Source organism: Oncorhynchus clarkii, chromosome 1 (genome assembly GCF_045791955.1).
Source record: "Oncorhynchus clarkii lewisi isolate Uvic-CL-2024 chromosome 1, UVic_Ocla_1.0, whole genome shotgun sequence".
Classification (NCBI taxonomy): Eukaryota; Metazoa; Chordata; class Actinopteri; order Salmoniformes; family Salmonidae; genus Oncorhynchus; species Oncorhynchus clarkii.
The window spans coordinates 51,751,184-51,770,846 of record NC_092147.1 but is presented as its reverse complement, the minus strand read 5'-3'; the positions used below and the strand labels follow the sequence as shown (position 1 = coordinate 51,770,846).

Here is a 19,663-nt window from a genome sequence, read left to right as displayed (position 1 = left end):
GATGTACAGCACAAACTCGGGTAAGACTTTGCTGCAGGTATACATTATGAAGCTGTAATTAATATTGCAACGTAATACTTGTGGCATGAATGATCTCTCATTGAGTCCTTCCCATTTGAAATCTCTAAATGATGTCACAGGCAACTAAAAGGAGCTCCCAGAGCATGTGCTCATGAGCCTGTGCCACCTGAGACAAGGTGAAAGGTCATCTGGACAGTTTATCATATATTGTGTAAGTTCAGCTCCAAAGATTAAGCGTCGGGGATATATTACTTTTGAGGGTTTTCAGATCAAACTGTTTAATTACTTGAAAAACTGAAATGATTTGGCTTATGTGAGGAAACCTTGATGTTTTTGTGGCGCTGCTTCCATGGATCCTCTCTTCCCCTCCCTGACCAACAGTTTGTCAAAGCCTCTGAAATTCCATCCAGCTGATCTTCTCCCAGGCCCCCGGTCCCCCCCTTCCAGGGTGCCATCTGCTCTCTTTTAACCTCTCTTTCTCCCTCTCTCTCATTCTCACCTCCTTCCTCTCTTACACGCCTCCTTCCTCCCGCCCGCCCTCCCTCTCTCTCTCTCTCACCTCTCTCCTATCCCTCAACGGCTCAGACACAGCTCTCAAGATGTCCTGGTCGCATGCAACCTTCCTTGTCGCTGTGCTCCTGTCACTGTCCTGTGAGTGAATCTGCCTGCAGGGGGACTGTATTGTCAGGGAATAATATATACTTATGAGATGTGAATGAATACTTGAGGAGGATGGTGCATGTCATATTGTCTGTGATATCGCTAGAGAAACCTAGAGAAACCTAGAGTGCAGTCTGAGGGCAGAGTGACTCTGTTACTAGTGATTGTGGTATGGGAACATTGTGATAGAGAGCTCATCTGATGATTGTCCTATGATCATGTACCTCTGAACCCCTGCAGTATCTCAGGAGGTAGACAATGCAGCTGTTCCCGATGATAAGGGCACTACCAAGGCAACCGACCCGAGAGGTAAGCAGCGCGACCTTCACTGAACCCTCTTCGTCTTCTGCAGCACATACAACCTAATTTCTTGGTGTGGGCTGAGACTTCAAACCTTACTGAACTCCCTCTTTTTTTGCCTGCTGTTAAATCTACCCTCCTCTCATCTCTTATGCGATTGTAACAGAATGGAAATGTTTTGTTGTCTTTGTTTTCCCTGATCTGGGAGCGAACTCACCACCCTCTGCATACCAACACAACGGCTCTCAACTCAGTCTTTTCTTTATCCTTTCTTCTCAGGTCCACTGAGGGAGATCTTCATGCCCGAGGCCGACGCAGCAAACTTCTTCAGACACCGCAGCAGAAGAGCTGCCAAGTCTCAGGACGAAATTGACGGTGATTGAAGCTTTCTCTGTTTGGATCTCTTTCATGTTGCTTGGATGTTTTTGGGGTTGTTTTTCCACCAACGGTCAGTGGTGAACTGGCAATGGAGGGTGTGGTGTTGCGTGCCTCTGTCTGTGGATGCCTGAATGAAGCATAGCTTGTGTGTGTAGGCATAGATGGATGGTTTGGTCCCACATCTTCTAGATCGATCAATACTTTTTAAGGTCAGCTGAACGTTTTGGTTGCAGAGGTAGCCTACTACTCCACTACGCCAGAGTTTATATTACTGGATGGAGTTTATATTGCTGCAGTTGAATACAGCAATGGCTGAAGTCCCAGTGTTTTATCCGTCTTTGCAATGATTCGGTCCCGTGTGGCTCAGCTGGTAGAGCAACACCAGGGTTGTGGGTTTGATTCCCATGTGGGACCAGTAGGTACAAATAGGAACATGTATGCACTAGATGCTCTGGATAAGAGCGCCTGCCTAATGGCAAGAATGTAAAAGGATTCAGCCGAATAGGTCATGTTATGACACTGAGTGAATACCGTTATGGCTGGACTGAGCTGGAGAATAGTCCTTTTATCCTACTCAGCTAAAACCGAGGAGTAGACAAAAATCTCCACTTTCACAAGTACATGTATAATGCAGGGAAAGGTGATACTTACTGTAGTCAGTTGCAAAACTGAATGCATTTTCCACAACCCCTCTGAATCAGAGAGGTGCGGGAAACTGCCTTAATTGACATCATCAAGGTCGGGGGAGAAGTTGTTGTGGGGTTAACTGCCTCGTTCAAGGGCAGAACGGCAGATTTTTCCCACTTTAGGGATTTGAACAAGCAACCTTTCAGTTACTGTCCCAACGCTCTAACCGCTAGGACACGAGAGGAGACCTTGTGAAAGTTCCCATGAGGGAGATGTTTGATTGTTCTCTTTAACTACTCAGTTGACGGCCAGGTGAGAGTTTAGCTGGAGAAAGAGAGCCGTTGAGAGGCGAGTTACTTAATGCAGAAACCCAAGACAAATTGAAGTGTTAGCTGAAAAAAGTTAGAGCAAGAGAAGAAAAAGAGAGAAAGAGAGCGAGGTGGAGTGATGTTTGTATCCAGTCTGGGTATGGAGAGAGCAGTTAGAAGTTGAGTGTGGAATGTGCCAACACACAGGCACAGTGGAGGGAGGGGGGTCAGAGAGATGGACAGAGTGAGAGAAAAATATGTTTACTTTTTGAAAGCCCCTTTGGCAGCCAGATGTTGACACTACTAAACCACAGTAAGTCATATGAGAAAATGTGGATAAACCTATAGTGTGAGACGGTCTGTACATCAACATTGCTTGCTGTTTGGGGTTTTAGGCTTGTGTTTCTGTATAAGCACATCTTTATACATGTATTTGATTGATTGTGTGTGTGTGTTTTTGGTTTTACTATCCTTGTGGGGATCAGAATTCCCCACTAGAATAGTAAAACATGGAAAATGTAGTCAAGAGGGGACGTTTCACCGGTCCCCACAAGGAAAAAGGCTTTTTTAAGCTTCGGGGTTAGGGTTAGAGGTTAGGAGTTAAGGTCAGGGAAATTAGGATTCTGAATGGGAATCAATTGTTTGGTCCCCACAAGGATAGTATAACAAATGTGTGTGTTAGTTTGTGTTATCTGTGTGACCACTGAGTGGTTACAGTGAGGTTCAGCTCTGTTGCCAGGTAGGTATAATCAACATCAATGTGGCTTTCACCTGTATTCAAATGGGTGAACCTGTTTGACTTTGGGCTTTTATGTGGCGAGGTTATGCCAGGTAGAAGTGAGTGGGTGGGTCAGATACTTTGACAGGAGTTAGGAGCATATCACTCATGGGCCCTGTCACATTATCCTCTCGATGTGTAAACAAGTGACGTGCATACAGTGCATTATCCCAATTGATTGACATAACCCTTGGTTGACGATATTGGTGGTCACCTTTTTGAGTTTTATTTACACTGGGTCATTAGTTCACAGCTCCCTGACCACCGACCTGCGAAGGAACGCTGCAAGCTTTACCATTTCAACTGTTCATCTGATTGCTTTTCCATTTAGTTGTTATTTACAACTACCTGACCGACCTGAATTCCCAAAATCAAATTCCAAAGGGAGTCGTTATGCAGGCAAAGACCTGTCCCATGGAACAACAATGAAGAAAAGGTCAGAGGTTAGGTGTCAGGACTAGGAGAGGATTCCATGGCCCAAACCCAGCGTCTGCCTGTACTCTGCAGAGATCCAATCCTACGTAACGTTGTCGGTGCAGTTTGACCGCAAGTGATACAATTGAATTGACTTCCTTTTTCTCCTCCCCTATAGCTGAACAAAGGCAGGTGCTGGCTGCAGATAAGCGGAAGAGAGAGAACCATGAGGAACAGAGGAATGAGTTTGAGAACTACGCTGAGGAGGAGCATGACGGTATAAAAATACACAGTGTACAAAACATTAGGAAGCCCTGCTCTTCCCATAATAATAATTTATTCAATTTCTGTAGCGCTTTTCAAAATCTCAAAGCGCTTCATACAAAAACAAGCAATGCATCACCATGAGTAGCTTTAACTATAGTTAGGTCGACCAATAGGGGCCAGGTCTTTTGAGTTCATGCATCCTCCAAAGATAGAGAGAGGCAGTTCATCATGGCTTGAGAAGAGGGATGTGTTCAGGGAGATGGTTGATGAAGAAAGAGTCTAGTGGCGATCTTATAGAGGGTTGCTCTGGGAACCAGCCTGATTCATGTAGCGACCGGACTTCTCCTCCTTCATAATGCATGTCACCCACTTGAGTGATGCCTCGGCAGCCAGAAAGCTCACCACACACCGTTCAGTAGTAGCCAGTTGTCCTCACTATGAGCCCTCTGCCTCAGCACTGGATTCCTCTACTGCATCTCCCATTCCTCTCACGCTTCAGGTGACTCTTCAATTGATGCTTTCAAAAGATCAGGAACCAGCAACCAAGTGACACAAAAAGCTGATAGTGTCCAGATGCATCATTCGAACCATTAGCCAGCTAGTTAGCTAGCTAAGCCAAAAAGAGTTGACCTGCCAGTCCATCTGCAAATCTGTGGATCAAAACCACCACAAACATGCAATAAATATGCAATAAAAATCAATGTTTTCAAAAACAAAACAGCTGATAAAAAAACAGTACATATTTACAGGAACTCTTTGCTTAGAGGCTGCTACTAGGGCACCATGGCAACTACCATGACATAGACTGACCAGGTGAAAGCTATGATCCCTTATTGTTGGATCCACTTTAATCAGTGTAGATGAAGGGGGGGGGGGGGCAGTTTAAAGAAGGATTTTTAAGCCTTGAGACATGGATTGTGTATGTGTGCCATTCAGAGGGTGAATGGGCAAGACAAAAGATTTAAGTGCCTTTGAACGGGATATGGTAGTAGGTGCCAGGAGCACTGGTTTGACTATGTCAAGAACTGCAGCGCTGCTGGGTTTTTCCACGCTCAACAGTTTCCTATGTGTATCAAGAATGGTCCACTACCCAAAAGACATCCAGCCAACTTGACACAACTGTGGGAAGCATTGGAGTCAACATCCTTGTGGAATGCTTGACACCTTGTAGAGTCCATGCCCCGACGAATCGAGGCTGTTCTGAGGGCAAAAGGGGGTGCAACTCAATATTAGGAAGATGTTCCTAATGTTTTGTACACAGTGTATAATACCCTAACAAGTTATTTTGTATTCTACTCCTGTAACAGTTTCTCTTTTATTGTTGGTGTATAATCAGTATAATCATGTCAGTAGCCTATGTGTATCAGTGAATTGATCCAGTAACACTTCATCCAGTAGCGTGATCTGTCTACCCTCGTCATTCCCTCCCATAACTTACCTCTGGCCTTAGAGCAAGACGAGAGGACACGGGAGAGCACCGAGCAGTGGCGAGAGTTCCACTATGACGGCCTGCATCCCCCCCAGGAGTACAACCGCCAGTCTACCTGAGACATCACCGCCCTACTGGAGAACAGTGGTATTACAGCAGGCAGGACACAGAGGGCTACGCCCCCTACTATAATAGTAAATGTAACTTTTTATAATGTCATGTACGCTTCCATAAATACTTTGGAAAGACTTTAGGTAGGTGTTCTCTTTTAGATATGCCTTATAAATAATATTTTTAAAGAAGCAAATTAATGTTGTTCTTCTGTACTGGTTTGAATGTTTGCATGTGTGTTGCATTTCCGCATGCTGTGTGACGATGCAATGATGTACATTTGAACATGTTAATACTTATATACAGCTTTAGTCGAAAGTTTACATACACTTTGGTTGGAGTCATTAAAACTCATTTTTCAACCACTCCACAAATTTCTTGTTAACAAACTATAGTTTTGGTAAGTCGTTTAGGATATCTACTTTGTGCATGACACAAGTAATTTTTCCAACAATTGTTTACAGACAGATTATTTCACTTATAATTCCTCGTATCACAATTCCAGTGGGTCAGAAGTTCACATACACTAAGTTGACTGTGACTTTAAACAGCTTGGAAAATTCCAGAAAATGATGTCATGGCTTCAGAAGCTTCTGATTGACTCAAAAGATTTCAAGGCCTATTTCAAGGCCTACCTTCAAACCCAGTGCCTCTTTGCTTGACATCATAGGAAATTCTAAAGAAATCAGCCAAGACCTCATAAAAAAAATTGTAGACCTCCAGAAGTCTGGTTCATCCTTGGGAGCAATTTCCAAACGCCTGAAGGTACCACATTCATCTGTACAAACAATAGTATGCAAGTATAAACACCATGGCACCACGCAGCCGTCACACCTCTCAAGAAGGAGATGCATTCTGTCTCCTAGAGATGAAGGTGCTTTGGTGCAAAAAGTGCAAATCGATCCCAGAAAAACAGCTAATGACCTTGTGAAGATGCTGGAGGAATCAGGTACAATAGTATCTATATCCACAGTAAAATGAGTCCGATATCGACATAACCTGAAAGGCCGCTCAGCAAGGAAGAAGCCACTGCTCTAAAATCACCATAAAAGAGGCAGACTTCGGTTTGCAACTGCACATGGGGACAAAGATCGTACTTTTTTTGAGAAATGTCCTCTGGTCTGATGAAAGAAAAATATAACTGTTTGGCCATAATGACCATCGTTATGTTTGGAGGAAAAAGGGGGAGGCTTGCAAGCCAAAGAATACCATCCCAACCGTGAAGCACGGGGGTGGCAGCATCATGTTGTGGAGGTGCTTTGCTGCAGGAGGGACTGGTGCACTTCACAAAATAGATGGCATCATGAAGAAGGGAAATTATGTGGATATATTGAAGCAACATCTCAAGACATCAGTCAGGAAATTAAAGCTTGGTCGCAAATGGGTTTTCCAAATGGACAATGACCCCAAGCATACTTCCAAAGTTGTGGAAAAATGGCTTAAGGACAACAAAGTCAAGGTATTGGAGTGGCCATCACAAAGCCCTGACTTCAATCCTATAGAAAATGTGTGGGCAGAACTGAAAAAGCGTGTGCAAGCAAGGAGGCCTACAAACCTGACTCAGTTACACCAGCTCTGTCAGGAGGAATGGGCCGAAATTCACCCAATTTATTGTGAGTAGCTTGTGGAAGGCTACCTGAAACGTTTGACCCAAGTTAAACAATTTAAAGGCAATGCTACCAAATACTAATTGAGTGTATGTAAACTTCTGACCCACTGGGAATGTGATGAAAGAAATACAAACTGAAATAAATAATTCTCTCAACTATTATTCTGACATGTCACATTCTTAAAATAAAGTGGTGATCCTAACTGACCTAAAACAGATAATTTTTACTAGGATTAAATGTCAGGAATTGTGAAAAACTGAGTTTAAATGTATTTGGCTAAGGTGCATGTAAACTTCCGACTTGTGTGTGTGTGTGTATATATATATATATATATATATATATATATATATATATATATATATATATATATGCTCAAAAAAATAAAGGGAACACTAAAATAACATCCTAGATCTGAATGACTGAAATATTCTTATTAAATACTTTTTTCTTTACATAGTTGAATGTGCTGACAACAAAATCACACAAAAATGATCAATGGAAATCAAATTGATCAACCCATGGAGGTCTGGATTCGGAGTCACACTCAAAATTAAAGTGGAAAACCACACTACAGGCTGATCCAACTTTGATGTAATGTCCTTAAAACAAGTCAAATGAGGCTCAGTAGTGTGTGTGGCCTCCACGTGCCTGTATGACCTCCCTTCAAAGCCTGGGCATGCTCCTGATGAGGTGGCGGATGGTCTCCTGAGGGATCTCCTCCCAGACCTGGACTAAAGCATCCGCTACCTCCTGGACAGTCTGTGGTGGATGGAGCGAGACATGATGTCCCAGATGTGCTCAATTGGATTCAGGTCTGGGGAACGGGCGGGCCAGTCCATAGTGTCAATGCCTTCCTCTTGCAGGAACTGCTGACACACTCCAGCCACATGAGGTCTAGCATTGTCTTGCATTAGAAGGAACCCAGGGCCAACCGCACCAGCATATGGTCTCACAAGGGGTCTGAGGATCTCATCTCGGTACCTAATGGCAGTCAGGCTACCTCTGGCAAGCACATGGAGGGCTGTGCAGCCCCCCAAAGAAATGCCACCCCACACCATGACTGACCCACCACCAAACCGGTCATGCTGGATGTTGCAGGCAGCAGAACGTTCTCCATGGCGTCTCCAGACTCTGTCACATCTGTCACATGTGCTCAGTGTGAACCTGCTTTCATCTGTGAAGAGCACAGGGCGCCAGTGGCGAATTTGCCAATCTTGGTGTTCTCTGGCAAATGCCAAATGCCATACCCCCCTCATGAAGTCTGTTTCTGACCGTTTGAGCAGACACATGCACATTTGTGGCCTGCTGGAGGTCATTTTGCAGGGCTCTGGCAGTGCTCCTCCTTGCACAAAGGCGGAGGTAGCGGTCCTGCTGCTGGGTTGTTGCCCTCCTACGGCCTCCTCCACGTCTCCTGATGTACTGGCCTGTCTCCTGGTAGCGCCTCCATGCTCTGGACACTACGCTGACAGACACAGCAAACCTTTTTGCCACAGCTCGCATTGATGTGCCATCCTGGATGAGCTGCACTACCTGAGCCACTTGTGTGGGTTGTAGACTCCGTCTCATGCTACCACTAGAGTGAAAGCACCGCCAGCATTCAAAAGTGTCCAAAACATCAGCCAGGAAGCATAGGAACTGAGAAGTGGTCTGTGGTCACCAGCTGCAGAACCACTCCTTTATTGGGGGTGTCTTGCTAATTGCATATAATTTCCACCTGTTGTCTATTCCATTTGCACAACAGCATGTGAAATGTATTGTCAATCAGTGTTGCTTCCTAAGTGGACAGTTTGATTTCACAGAAGTGTGATTGACTTGGAGTTACATTGTGTTGTTTAAGTGTTCCCTTTATTTTTTTGAGCAGTGTATATATATACACACACACAATTACACACACAGTTGAAGCCGGATAACCTTCCATTTATAAATATATGAGCATATATATATATATAGTATGTCATGCAATAAAATGCAAATGAATTACTTAAAAATCATACAATGTGATTTTCTGGATTTTTGTTTTAGATTCCGTCTCTCACAGTTGAAGTGTACCAATAACAAAAATGACAGACCTCTACATGCTTTGTAAGTGGGGAAACCTGCAAAATCGGCAGTGTATCAAATACTTGTTCTCCCCACTGTATATATACACACCTACTCATTCCAGGGTTTCTCTTTATTTTTACTATTTTCTACATTGTAGAATAATAGTGAAGGCATCAAAACTATGAAATAACACATATGGAATCATGTAGTAAACAAAATAAAGTGTTAAACAAGTCAAAATATATTTTATAATTGAGATTCATCAAAGTAGCCACCCTTTGCCTTGACAGCATTGCATGCTCTTGGCATTCTCTCAACCAGCATCATGAGGTAGTCACCTGGAATTAATTTCTTTTCTTGAGTTTGAGCCCATCAGTTGTGTTGTAACAAGGTATACAGAAGATAGCCCTTTTTGGTAAAAGACCAAGACCATATTATAGCAAGAACAGCTCAAATAAGCAAAGAGGAAGGACAGTCCATCATTACTTTAAGATATGAAGGTCAGTCAACACGAAACATTTCAAGAACTTTGAAAGTTTCTTCGAGTGCAGTTGCAAAAACCATCAAGCACTATGATGAAACTGGCTCTCATGAGGACTGCCACAGGAAAGGAAGACCTGGAGTTACCTCTGCTTCAGAGGATAAGTCCATTAGAGTTACCACCCTCAGAAATCGGCAATTAACTGCTTCTCAGATTGCAACCCAAATATATTCTTCACAGAGTTCAAATAACAGACATCACAACATCAACTGTTCAGAGGAGACTGAGTGAATCAGGCCTTCATGATTGAATTGCTGCAAAGAAACCATTACTGAAGGATGCCAAAAAAAACACGAGCAATGGAAATTAGAGAGGTGGAAATCTGTCCTTTGGTCTGATGAGTCCAAATTGGAGATTTTTGGTTCCAACCGCTGTGTCTTTGTGAGACGCAGAGTAGAACATTTTTTAACGGGACAATGACCCAAAACACACCTCCAGGTTGTGTAAGGGCTATTTGACCAAGGAGAGTGATGGAGTGCTGCATCAGATGACCTGGCCTCAAGAATCACCCGACCTCAATCAGAATGAGATGGTTTGGGATGAGTTGGACTGCAGAGTGAAGGAAAAGCAGCCAACAAGTGCTCAGCATATGTGGGAACTCCTTCTAGACGGTTGGGAAGCATTCCAGGTGACTACCTCATGAACCTGGTTGAGAGAATGCAAAGAGCGTGCAAAGCTGTCATCAAGGTAAAGGGTGGCTACTTTGAAGAATCTCAAATATATTTTGATTTGTATAACACTTTTTTAGTTACTACATGATTCCATATGTGATTCATAGTTTTGATGTCTAGAAAATAGTAAAAAATAAAGAAAGACCCAAACTTTGGACTGGTACTGTATGTGTGTATACATACATACACACACACACACACACACACACACACACACACACACACACACACACACACACACACACACACACACACGGTCAAAAGTTTTAGAACACCTACTCATTCAAGTTTTGTTTTTTTTTGACTATTTTCTACATTGTAGAATAATAGTGAAGACATCGCTATGAAATTATGTAGTAACCTAAAAAAAAGTGTTAAACAAATCAAAATATATTTGAGATTTAACTTTTTTTTGTTGGCTACTACATGATTATTTCATAGTTTATGTCTTCACTATTATTCTACAATGTAGAAAATAGTCCCCCCAAAAAACCCTTGAATGAGTAGGTGTTCTAAAACCGTTGACCGGTCGTGTACACACGGTGTAATATTTATGTTTTATTAGACACTGCTTTGCAATAGCACCCCACAGTAAGCCCCCTGGAGTTAAGTATATTCTTACTTTTTATTTGATTGTATTCAATAGTTAGTCATCTTGTAGTCCAATTTATCACAACCTGTATACACAGTATCTCTCAAACAAAGTGCTTTTCATGCATGCTTTGTAAAAGCTTTATATTTCGTGCTTTGTATCATGCTGTTTTTGAAGAGAACATACAGTATTTGTAACGTAGAAAATCAATAAACACCGCAATCCAAGCAAATATGGTTACTGGGATGTATATCTACAAAAGGACAAGAGGATCTACATCTTCATGAACATATATCTATACTCATAGTTTACTGCCCCTGAGAAGTAGTTTTTCAAGTCCTTTTACATCAACATTGCACATTGAGATCTACAATTGTGCTCAACATCGAAACATACTAATTTCAAGCTTTTAAGTTGCATCCAGGGTTGGGGGTCAATACCATTTGAAATAAAGTCAATTCAGAAAGTAAACTGAATGAAATGAAATCAACCCTGGTTCCATCCATGTCGAACAGTGAAATATTAAGCAGTGGTATATCACAGGTAAAAACGCTTGCTAGACAGATGTCCCTCCTCCTTGCAGCGTGAAGACCGTTCGTTTTGGGAGAGAGGAGCGAAGACAGAGAGTGAGGACAGTGAGAGAGACAGCAACTGGCTGCTAAATTCAAAGGACGGGTATGAAAGTACACTGACCAAACAGTGTGTGAGCACTTCTGGGAACAGCCAGCGCCTGGGGGGGAAGAAGCAAAGCAGCAAAAGGTAACTAAAGTTGGCTATACTACACAGGCTCCTACAAAATTATTCTGCAATGGCGCACTGACTATCAAATGACTTCAATCTTTATTTCTTAGTTTGTCATATGTGTTTAAATTGAACTCTATTGCAGTGGTCATTGTTATAATACGCATCATTTCAGTCTCATCCCATTTGTTTGATTTTTAAACAATGCCCCCAAAATGGGATATATCAAACTGTCCATTCCACGTAAGGTTCATCCCCACCAATTTTTTTTTTAATTATGAGCTGAACTGTCCTGACGGGACACGTAAGAATATGCAAAGCTTGCTTTAGTTAATACATGCATCATCATCATAAACGTCAACCTCAGCATCAGAACTGGGATTTCATTTCATCAAATTGTCAAAGTATCTCCCTGAGAACAGGTCACAAAGCTATGCTATCCTTATGCTAAGGATGGCGTCACAGTTACATCGCAATTATTCACAAGTAACAACTATACATTTGAACCTACTACTGACAACATATCTGACATATTGTGACACATTTACAATTTTTTTCCCCTGTAAGTAAAGTTCTTACAAGAGTCAGAATAAGAAAATAAATAATTCAATACCTTTCAATCAGGAAAAGTGTACGATGAATGCATAACTGTCACAACCGTCATTACCGTCACAAGCGACCGTCATTACCGTCACAACCGGCCGTCAAAACTGCTCTTGCCAGTTGTCTCACACCAGTAAAGCACTTCATTCACAGGTGTGTGCATGATTCTGCAGATATATGTGTTTTACTGACATTATATATCCAGAAAACATAAAGCAAATATATATAACCACTATGCCCTACAGTTGGGAATAATGAACCAGTGATTTTACTCAACCTTAACTGCAGCTAAAAATGAAAACTAGAAATTAGGATAAGAAGTCATCACTATTTTAGTCTTGAATGCTGTTTCAGTTTCATAAAAGTAACTCCTCACAATGGTTTCAGGGTGCAATTTTGAACACAAGGCATAGAGGGCGTGATGCCCCTGACACTCACAGTCTCAGAATTACAGCAGTCTCAATAACAAAGACTAATAAAAACATGGTGAGTTCCCATAAGGAGAAGAAAACGGAATAATTCCATGCGGCAGCATTTGAAAAGAAATACATTCATTGGACCAGCGCTGTTTCTGATTTTACAGGAGAGAAGCATTGAAAACGTGACCAGCAGTTGGGAAATCAAGTAGTAAAGTGTCTGTAGCTCATTTGAAAAAAAAAACATTTAAACGAATAGAATGACAGTAAAACAGTTAAGTTATTTGTTGGCTGAGTAGTTAACAGATATTCTCTACGATTGTGTTAATTTTCCACTTTGATGGCAAACTTTCTGTACTGCTAACATTCACTTCCAGTCATTTTCGCTCCAGCGCTGGTCCAATGAATTTGTTTATATTCGAACGCATCTTGCACGGAATTATTACGTTGTCTTAACCTTCTCCATCTTCAACCTAGCATAGTGTGGCCTCATAACACCACCAATGTCCCATACAAAACAGGTCTTCTTGTCTTCTGGAGGACAGTCGTACAACACGGCAGTGCTTGAAGTGGAATGACAAAGATGCCGGTATTCATTTCAGGAGCCATTTTCATTTTACAGTACAATATTTTCAATGTCCGTGTTCATATTTTAGAGTGAACATTCTATAAGAGGTGGACATTTTGTGTTGCAATTACTCCGTACCGAGTGCACCAACCCAATGTAAACACTGGGAAACTAAACCCTCTGGTCAGTAGACAGAGAGAGACAGTGGTCTTCCTCATCTCTTCACCACCAGACCTGTGGTCCGTTAGGAAGTAGAATGTTCAAATAGGCATATATCATGTAGAACAGATGTGATTGTCTGTTTGATAGAATAGGAAATCCTGTGAGCGCTCTTCATTTTATTTCACATCTCTGAATACACTTACTGTGGTTGGGTACAGACAGAGTGCTGCCCTGAGGACGCAGTAAGTGCTGAGCCATGGTCCTCAAGTTCTCAATCCCAACAGCTGATAATGGGCGGGGTGGGCAGACTAGGAGAGAAATTCTGGAATTCTGAGGGGTTGAATTAAGAATACCAACTCAAAGCTCTGTGGTCTCCCAACTGACCTCCCGCGGAACCTGACGTCATTTAGTCCCCATGTGGATTGTGGTGACTGTGGAGGGGCGTGGCCGGGGTGGCTCCACCACTGCAGCTGTAGCCACCACCTGTGGTTCTGCCTGTGGTTCCCCTCTGATGCTGGCAGGGGCACTGCAAGCTGCAGTGGAGAGAGGCAGAGTGGGCAGAGGTTGTGGAGGACCTGAGGGGAGAAGATCACTAGAATCACTCAAAAGTTACAGATCCAAAATACCAGACTAAACCGGTAAAGTAACATAAAGGCGTCATTCAGTCACCATCTTTGCGTGAGAGGGTGGCACAGTCTACAGACATGCTCTTGGCCAGCATAGAGTTCGGTCCCTGTTGGTCAAAGCTCATACTGCTGCCAAAGCTGCTGTTCAGACTACTGCCCAGCTGCAAGCGCCTCATATGACGAATCACTGCCGTGGCGTTAAACGCTTGCTGTGGAGGAAACAGAGAGAGAGAAGGAGGGAGAGGAGGCAGGTGAGGAGAGATGGCGAGAACAGGCATGCAAAATAGGAAGGATAACTATGTTTATGTTCACATTGTGCACATTGTAAATTGGTACTTTTTGCATGCTTGGGTGCTTAATATGAATGTGTTATTTAATACATTTCATGTGGGATGGGCCACAGGGGGTGACAGAACCCCCCCTCCCCCAAAAAAGAGAGAAGAGTAAATTGTGTACCCACCCTCCATTTGCTTTTGGCAAAATTTTTCCTCATCTGCCGACTGACTGATTCATGGATGTTCTTGCAGAGAGCCGTGTCCCCAGCAATCCTGTAATACAATGTCTGTTTATTGGTTAAAAAGTATTGATAAAGAACATGCAGTGTGCAGATGTTTTCCTTTTAACATGGTAAAAACAAATCCTGGCCTGGGTACCTAGCACCAGCTCCAAGCTGGTGATAGGATGTGTACTGACCCGTCTCACGTTATATAATACCCACCTGTTACAACCACCCTTTGTGAGTCTATATAAACTCTATCAAGCCACCTGCCCAAGTCACAATAGGCCCAAGACGCAATGGCTCAAATGGCGCAATGGACAGGCATCATTTATCCTGCAGGATCCCGCTGGATTTCTTAAAATGCTACTAACATGAGATTACGTGCACCTGCGGGCTAAACTAAGCTTGATTGCAACAAAAAAAAAACACTAAGGATAAACCAGCAGATCAGTTGATCTCTCGTTGTTACCGTATGAAGTGGTTAGGATTACCAGACAGCTAGTCGAGGTGCTCTGTTTCAAATATCGACCTATCAGGAGCATTGGAAAACGTAAGGCTGATGAATGTGTGAAAATACTTGTAGTGGTCCTATATTTCATTCAAACATTTCACCTTAAATATTGCAAAACAATATAATATATGCCAATCGAATTAACTTTAGACGACATTTTCCTTTGATAAAAAAAAAATAACATGTTCAATTTACTTGATTTAGTTACACATTTCAAATAAGGACTGTCCAGGGATATTTTACCCCCAATCTTGATAAGAATTTACCATATCAGACTATTTTATTTTAAAGACAGTTGTATTTAATGGACTATATAAATTGGAAACGAATAAAAGAATGAGTAGGCTACACGTCAACATTAGTATTCCGTTTCATACACAGTGTCGGGTAAACTGCCATAGTAGACTTGCCGTGGTAAAGGAGGAAATGCTTTATCTCAGTTGTACGGAATGATTGTCAAATATAGAAATCGTCCTTAGTCTGCTCATAAAGTAGGACTAAGTTGTTCCAATGATAATTACCAACCAGAGGGCAAAATTGTCTTGGCAATGTAATCATGACTAAAAGACAACCTCGACATCCCTGTTAGGGAGAGGTAAATCGCTGGCCAATGTTGGTTGCAGTTGAGACCAGCTGTGTGCGTGATTTTAGCACGTATTGATGGTTTAATGAGACATCAGCTGGTAATAACCTGGTGGCTTTTGATGGTTGCGATTTTGCATAATTTGCATCTGTGGGTCTCTGTCTTCCCCACCCCAGTCTGTTTCCCCCCCCAGTCTCAGACCAGGAGAGGAGAGAGTTTAGGAGGCGGGGAGGGAGTCATGGTGACGGATGACAGTGGGAGGACACGCATGGCACTGCTCTACGTAACACCTGCATCATCCAGGCATCCTCTATCTGCGTCAGCTTTCACCACGGTGCATTGTTCCCTTTGATTGTTTGGTCCCAATTCACTTACCACCCCTTCCCATTGTTCCTAACACTTTGATGTTTACAGATCGGTAAGGTGGAAGAGATATGAGGAGGCTTTAACGGGCTCTACCTACCCAGACCCTTCAGATCTGCAAACATCAATGGGTTAGGGCAAAGAGAAAGGGGTATGGAGTAAATTGGGACCAGCAGCTGTATGACGGTGCTCAGTCAGTCTGGTGGCAATCAGACACTCACCAGGGGTGGGCTAGAGCCTGGTCACAGGTGAATCTCTTCTGTGGATCCTTCTCCATCAGAGAGCTGATGAACTCTTTGGCTGTATGTGGAAGATACACACAATCTCACTCATGGGACTGTATACCATGTGCCATTAATTCAAGATGGCAATTACACACAAACAATTGTATACGTGCACACACATTCATATACAAGCCCAGCTATGTCTTACTATACTCGTGTGGACTTTTTGGGGACCAACAATTGATTCCCCATTCAAAATCTTATTTTCCCTAACCCCTTTCCCTCACCCCTAGTCCTTACCCTGACCCCTAAACCTAACCGTAAAATCTCAATTTTACAAGTGAGGACCGGAGAAATGTCCTCACTTCACTGAATTTCAGTTGGTTTACTATTCTTATGAAGACATCGGGTACTGGATCCCGTGTGGCTCAGTTGGTAGAGCATGGTCCTTGCAATGCCAATGTGGTGGGTTCAATTCGCACAGGGGACTAGTTTGAAAAAAAGTATGAAAATGTATACACTCACTTCTTTAAGTAGCTCTGGGTAAGAGCGTCGGCAAAATGACTAGAATAGCAAATGTGCACGCGTACAGATGCAAACACACACGGCTCACCTGAATCCGATATATCATCCCAATAGGGTGCATCAAACTCATAGTCTGCCTTGAGTATCTGCTCAAACAACTTAGAGTCATTCTCGTCATAGAATGGAGGGTAACCACACAACCTTGGGGACAGATAACATATCAATATACATTGCCTACAGAAAGTATTCACACCCTTGACTTATTCCACATTGTGTTTTGTTACAGCCTGAATTCAAAATGTAGCTATTATTTCTTTCTTTACATTTACATAAATATTCACACCTTGTAGCCCATACATGTTAGAATCACCTTTGGCAGCGAATACAACTGTGACTCTTTCTGGGTGAGTCTCTAAGAGCTTTGAACACCTGGATTGAACAATATTTGCACATTATTCTTAAAAAATATATAAACAAGCTGGTTGTTGATCCTTGCTAGACAGCCAATTTGAAGTCTTGCCATATATTTTCAAGACGATTTAGGTCAAAACTGTAACTAAGCCACTCAAGAACATTCAATGTCATCTTGGTAAGCAACTCCTGTGTAGACTTGGCCTTGTATTTTTAGGTTACTGTCATGCTGAAAGGTGACGTTGACTCCCAGTGTCTGTTGAAGAGTGGTAACTCAGTGATGTGTTTTGTTGGATTCACCCCAAACATAACGCTTTGTATTCAGGATATGAAGTTAATTTCTTTGCTGCAGTTTTACTTTAATGCTTTATTGCAAACAGGATGCATGTTTTGGAATATTTGCTATTCTGTACAGGCTTCCTTCTTTTACTCTGTCATTTAGGTTAGTATTGTGGAGTAACTTCAATGTTGTTGAGCCGTTCTCTACTATCATAGCCATTCAACTCCGTAATTGTTTTACCTCTCTGGTCTTTGTGGTTGAACCAGTGTCTGAAATTCACTGCACGACCTTACAGATAAATGTATGTGTGTCGTACAGAGATGAATTAGTATTTTTTATTATTATTGCACACAGAGTGAATCCATGCAACTTATTATGTGACGTTTTAAACACATTTTTACTCCTGAATTTATTTAGGCTTGCCTTAACAAAGGGGTTGAATACATATCGACAAGACATTTCAGCTTTTCATTCATTTGTAAAAAAAATTATCTAAACACATCATTTCACTTTGACATAATGGGGTATTGTGCCTAGGCCAGTGACACACACACAAAAAAAAAACGTTGTTATGAGGTACTTACAGAATGTAGGCGATGACTCCGATAGACCAGCAGTCCACTGCCTTGCTGTAGGGCTTCTGAGCCAGAACCTCTGGGGCTGTGGGGAACATCATAAGGTTCAGAGGGAGATTTAGAACATTGAGGCCTTGCATAACAATCCCTGCGTCGAGCTTAAACTGACACTAGCAAAGTATGTTCCAAACATACTGGTGTGGATAGGAAATAAGGCTTCTTCCACATTAACCCCTAAGTAAACAAGGACACAATTGAAGTAAGGGAGAACCAAAGCTCTGCTGCCATATGTTCTTATGGAGTGTTGTTCAGAAACCACCCACTACTTCACCACTGTATCTACCAAACTCCTATTCATTTTGTTTGGGTGAGGTTTCCTCCGGTCCAATTAGGTGAATTATGTTTAGGTTAACCCAGAAGTAGAGATATGTTTAGATTATGTCACTACTGCAGACTTCCTTATGTCATGTCTTCCTTCCGTTTTACCTAATGAAACCCAGAGCAGGTTGCACTGACACACGTTACGCTATCTCTCAACTAACCTGTTAAAGGGCGATAAACTGCAACCAGGCTCAAGATTCAAGGCCTGGTTATTTCATGTTCACGAATGTTGCATTTTACCTAATGAAGCCCATAGCGGGTGGTAACTGTAACAAAAGGTCTACCCGTTAAAGAGATTACGTGCTACCCCAGGAAACCCATTGTGAGTGGTAACCGTAACAAAAAAAAAAAGGCCTATACTTTACTCCAGCATACCCATTACAGGCGGTAACTATAGAAACAAGGTTGCTATATTCACGTCAGGGGAATTTAGTGAAGTGTCATCCTAATCGCAACGCACCTGCTTGTTATTGCATTTCCATTTCCTTTTGAGCGTGTTGCACTTGCATTCAGTAGCGTGTATGAATCACATGATAATGAAGGCATAACTGAAAGCATGCATACTTTTTTTCATTGCATTTATGTCGTTTTGTCTTTGTGATGTACTTGTCTATTCACATTCTGTATTAGGTCATGTTTCATGTTCGGTGTGGACCCCAGGAAGAGTAGCTGCTGCTTTAGCAGTAGCTAATATGGATCCTAACAGCCCAGAGGGTAGAGAGAACAGCCTCACCCACATATCCTGGCGTCCCACAGGCAGTGGCCATCACGTCTCCTGTCCCCTCCATCTTAGACAGACCAAAGTCACTGATCATGATCTTGGCCTCGTCATGGGGGTTGTAGTAAAGCAGGTTCTCTGGCTGAGAAAAGAAACAATCAATATTGGGAAATACGCGATTTGAGCTCTGTGTATATGTGTCTCACTCAGTACCTTGAGGTCTCTGTGTACGATGCCCATGTCGTGGAGGTAGTTGACAGCGTCAAGCACCTGTTTAATGAGTCTGCTGGCGTCCATCTCTGTGTAGAAACCCTTCTCTACGATGCGGTCAAACAACTCACCACCAGACACCCTGAGACAGAGACAGAGGTTGAGTCAATCTAACCCAACCGTAACCCTAGCATCATGTCTATATCCGGGGTTCAATTTCAACCCTAACCATAACCCTGGCTTCATGTTCAGTTCCTGGTTCAACCCTAGCCTCAACCCCAACCCTTTACGATGCAGTCAAACAGCTTCCGTTCAGATACTCTGAGGAGATTGAGGACTGAATGAACCTAACCCTCAATTAGGGCTGGTTCCCCAGATACTTAAAACACATGTCACCCTAACGAAGCTTTGTGTCGAAATGTTGGTGAATAAATGATTGCATCGGAGCTAGTGTGCAGCTTTTATCTTTTCTTTCAAACTTTTCAGACACTTAATCTTAGTCCTGAATGAAAAGGCT

At 42.5% G+C, this 19,663-nt stretch overlaps 2 protein-coding genes across 3 annotated transcripts in view; one reads left to right on the top strand and one right to left on the bottom strand.

The window, feature by feature from the left end:
* The first annotated feature begins 620 nt into the window (after nucleotides 1–620).
* On the top strand, nucleotides 621–5,301 carry LOC139416553 (unique cartilage matrix-associated protein-like). Its single transcript, XM_071165312.1, has 5 exons — nucleotides 621–672; nucleotides 922–990; nucleotides 1,261–1,356; nucleotides 3,665–3,763; nucleotides 5,204–5,301. Exons 1-5 carry the CDS (start codon nucleotides 621–623, stop codon nucleotides 5,299–5,301), a joined length of 414 nt encoding a protein of 137 aa, XP_071021413.1.
* A 5,468-nt stretch (nucleotides 5,302–10,769) lies between these two features.
* Nucleotides 10,770–19,663, bottom strand: part of LOC139408682 (calcium/calmodulin-dependent protein kinase type 1D-like) — a 43,325-nt gene continuing 34,431 nt past the window's right edge. The window contains exons 4-11 of one of the 2 annotated variants that reach the window (XM_071152884.1): nucleotides 19,150–19,288; nucleotides 18,952–19,078; nucleotides 17,847–17,922; nucleotides 16,660–16,772; nucleotides 16,044–16,122; nucleotides 14,327–14,414; nucleotides 13,910–14,075; nucleotides 10,770–13,815 (exon numbers count right to left, since the gene is read on the bottom strand). In XM_071152884.1, coding sequence (XP_071008985.1) covers nucleotides 13,643–13,815; nucleotides 13,910–14,075; nucleotides 14,327–14,414; nucleotides 16,044–16,122; nucleotides 16,660–16,772; nucleotides 17,847–17,922; nucleotides 18,952–19,078; nucleotides 19,150–19,288 — 961 coding nt within the window. In that variant the 3' untranslated portion in view covers nucleotides 10,770–13,642. The remainder of the gene's footprint in view (nucleotides 13,816–13,909; nucleotides 14,076–14,326; nucleotides 14,415–16,043; nucleotides 16,123–16,659; nucleotides 16,773–17,846; nucleotides 17,923–18,951; nucleotides 19,079–19,149; nucleotides 19,289–19,663) is intronic. The other variant, XM_071152895.1, reaches the window with a different exon arrangement.

Bases quoted from the DNA above. Each gene is read 5' to 3' on its own strand.
- LOC139416553 (XM_071165312.1), top strand. From the start codon at position 621: ATGTCCTGGTCGCATGCAACCTTCCTTGTCGCTGTGCTCCTGTCACTG. The intron at 991-1,260 runs GTAAGCAGCGCG...CTTTCTTCTCAG, and splicing joins CAAGGCAACCGACCCGAGAG to GTCCACTGAGGGAGATCTTC. The intron at 1,357-3,664 runs GTGATTGAAGCT...CCTCCCCTATAG, and splicing joins GTCTCAGGACGAAATTGACG to CTGAACAAAGGCAGGTGCTG.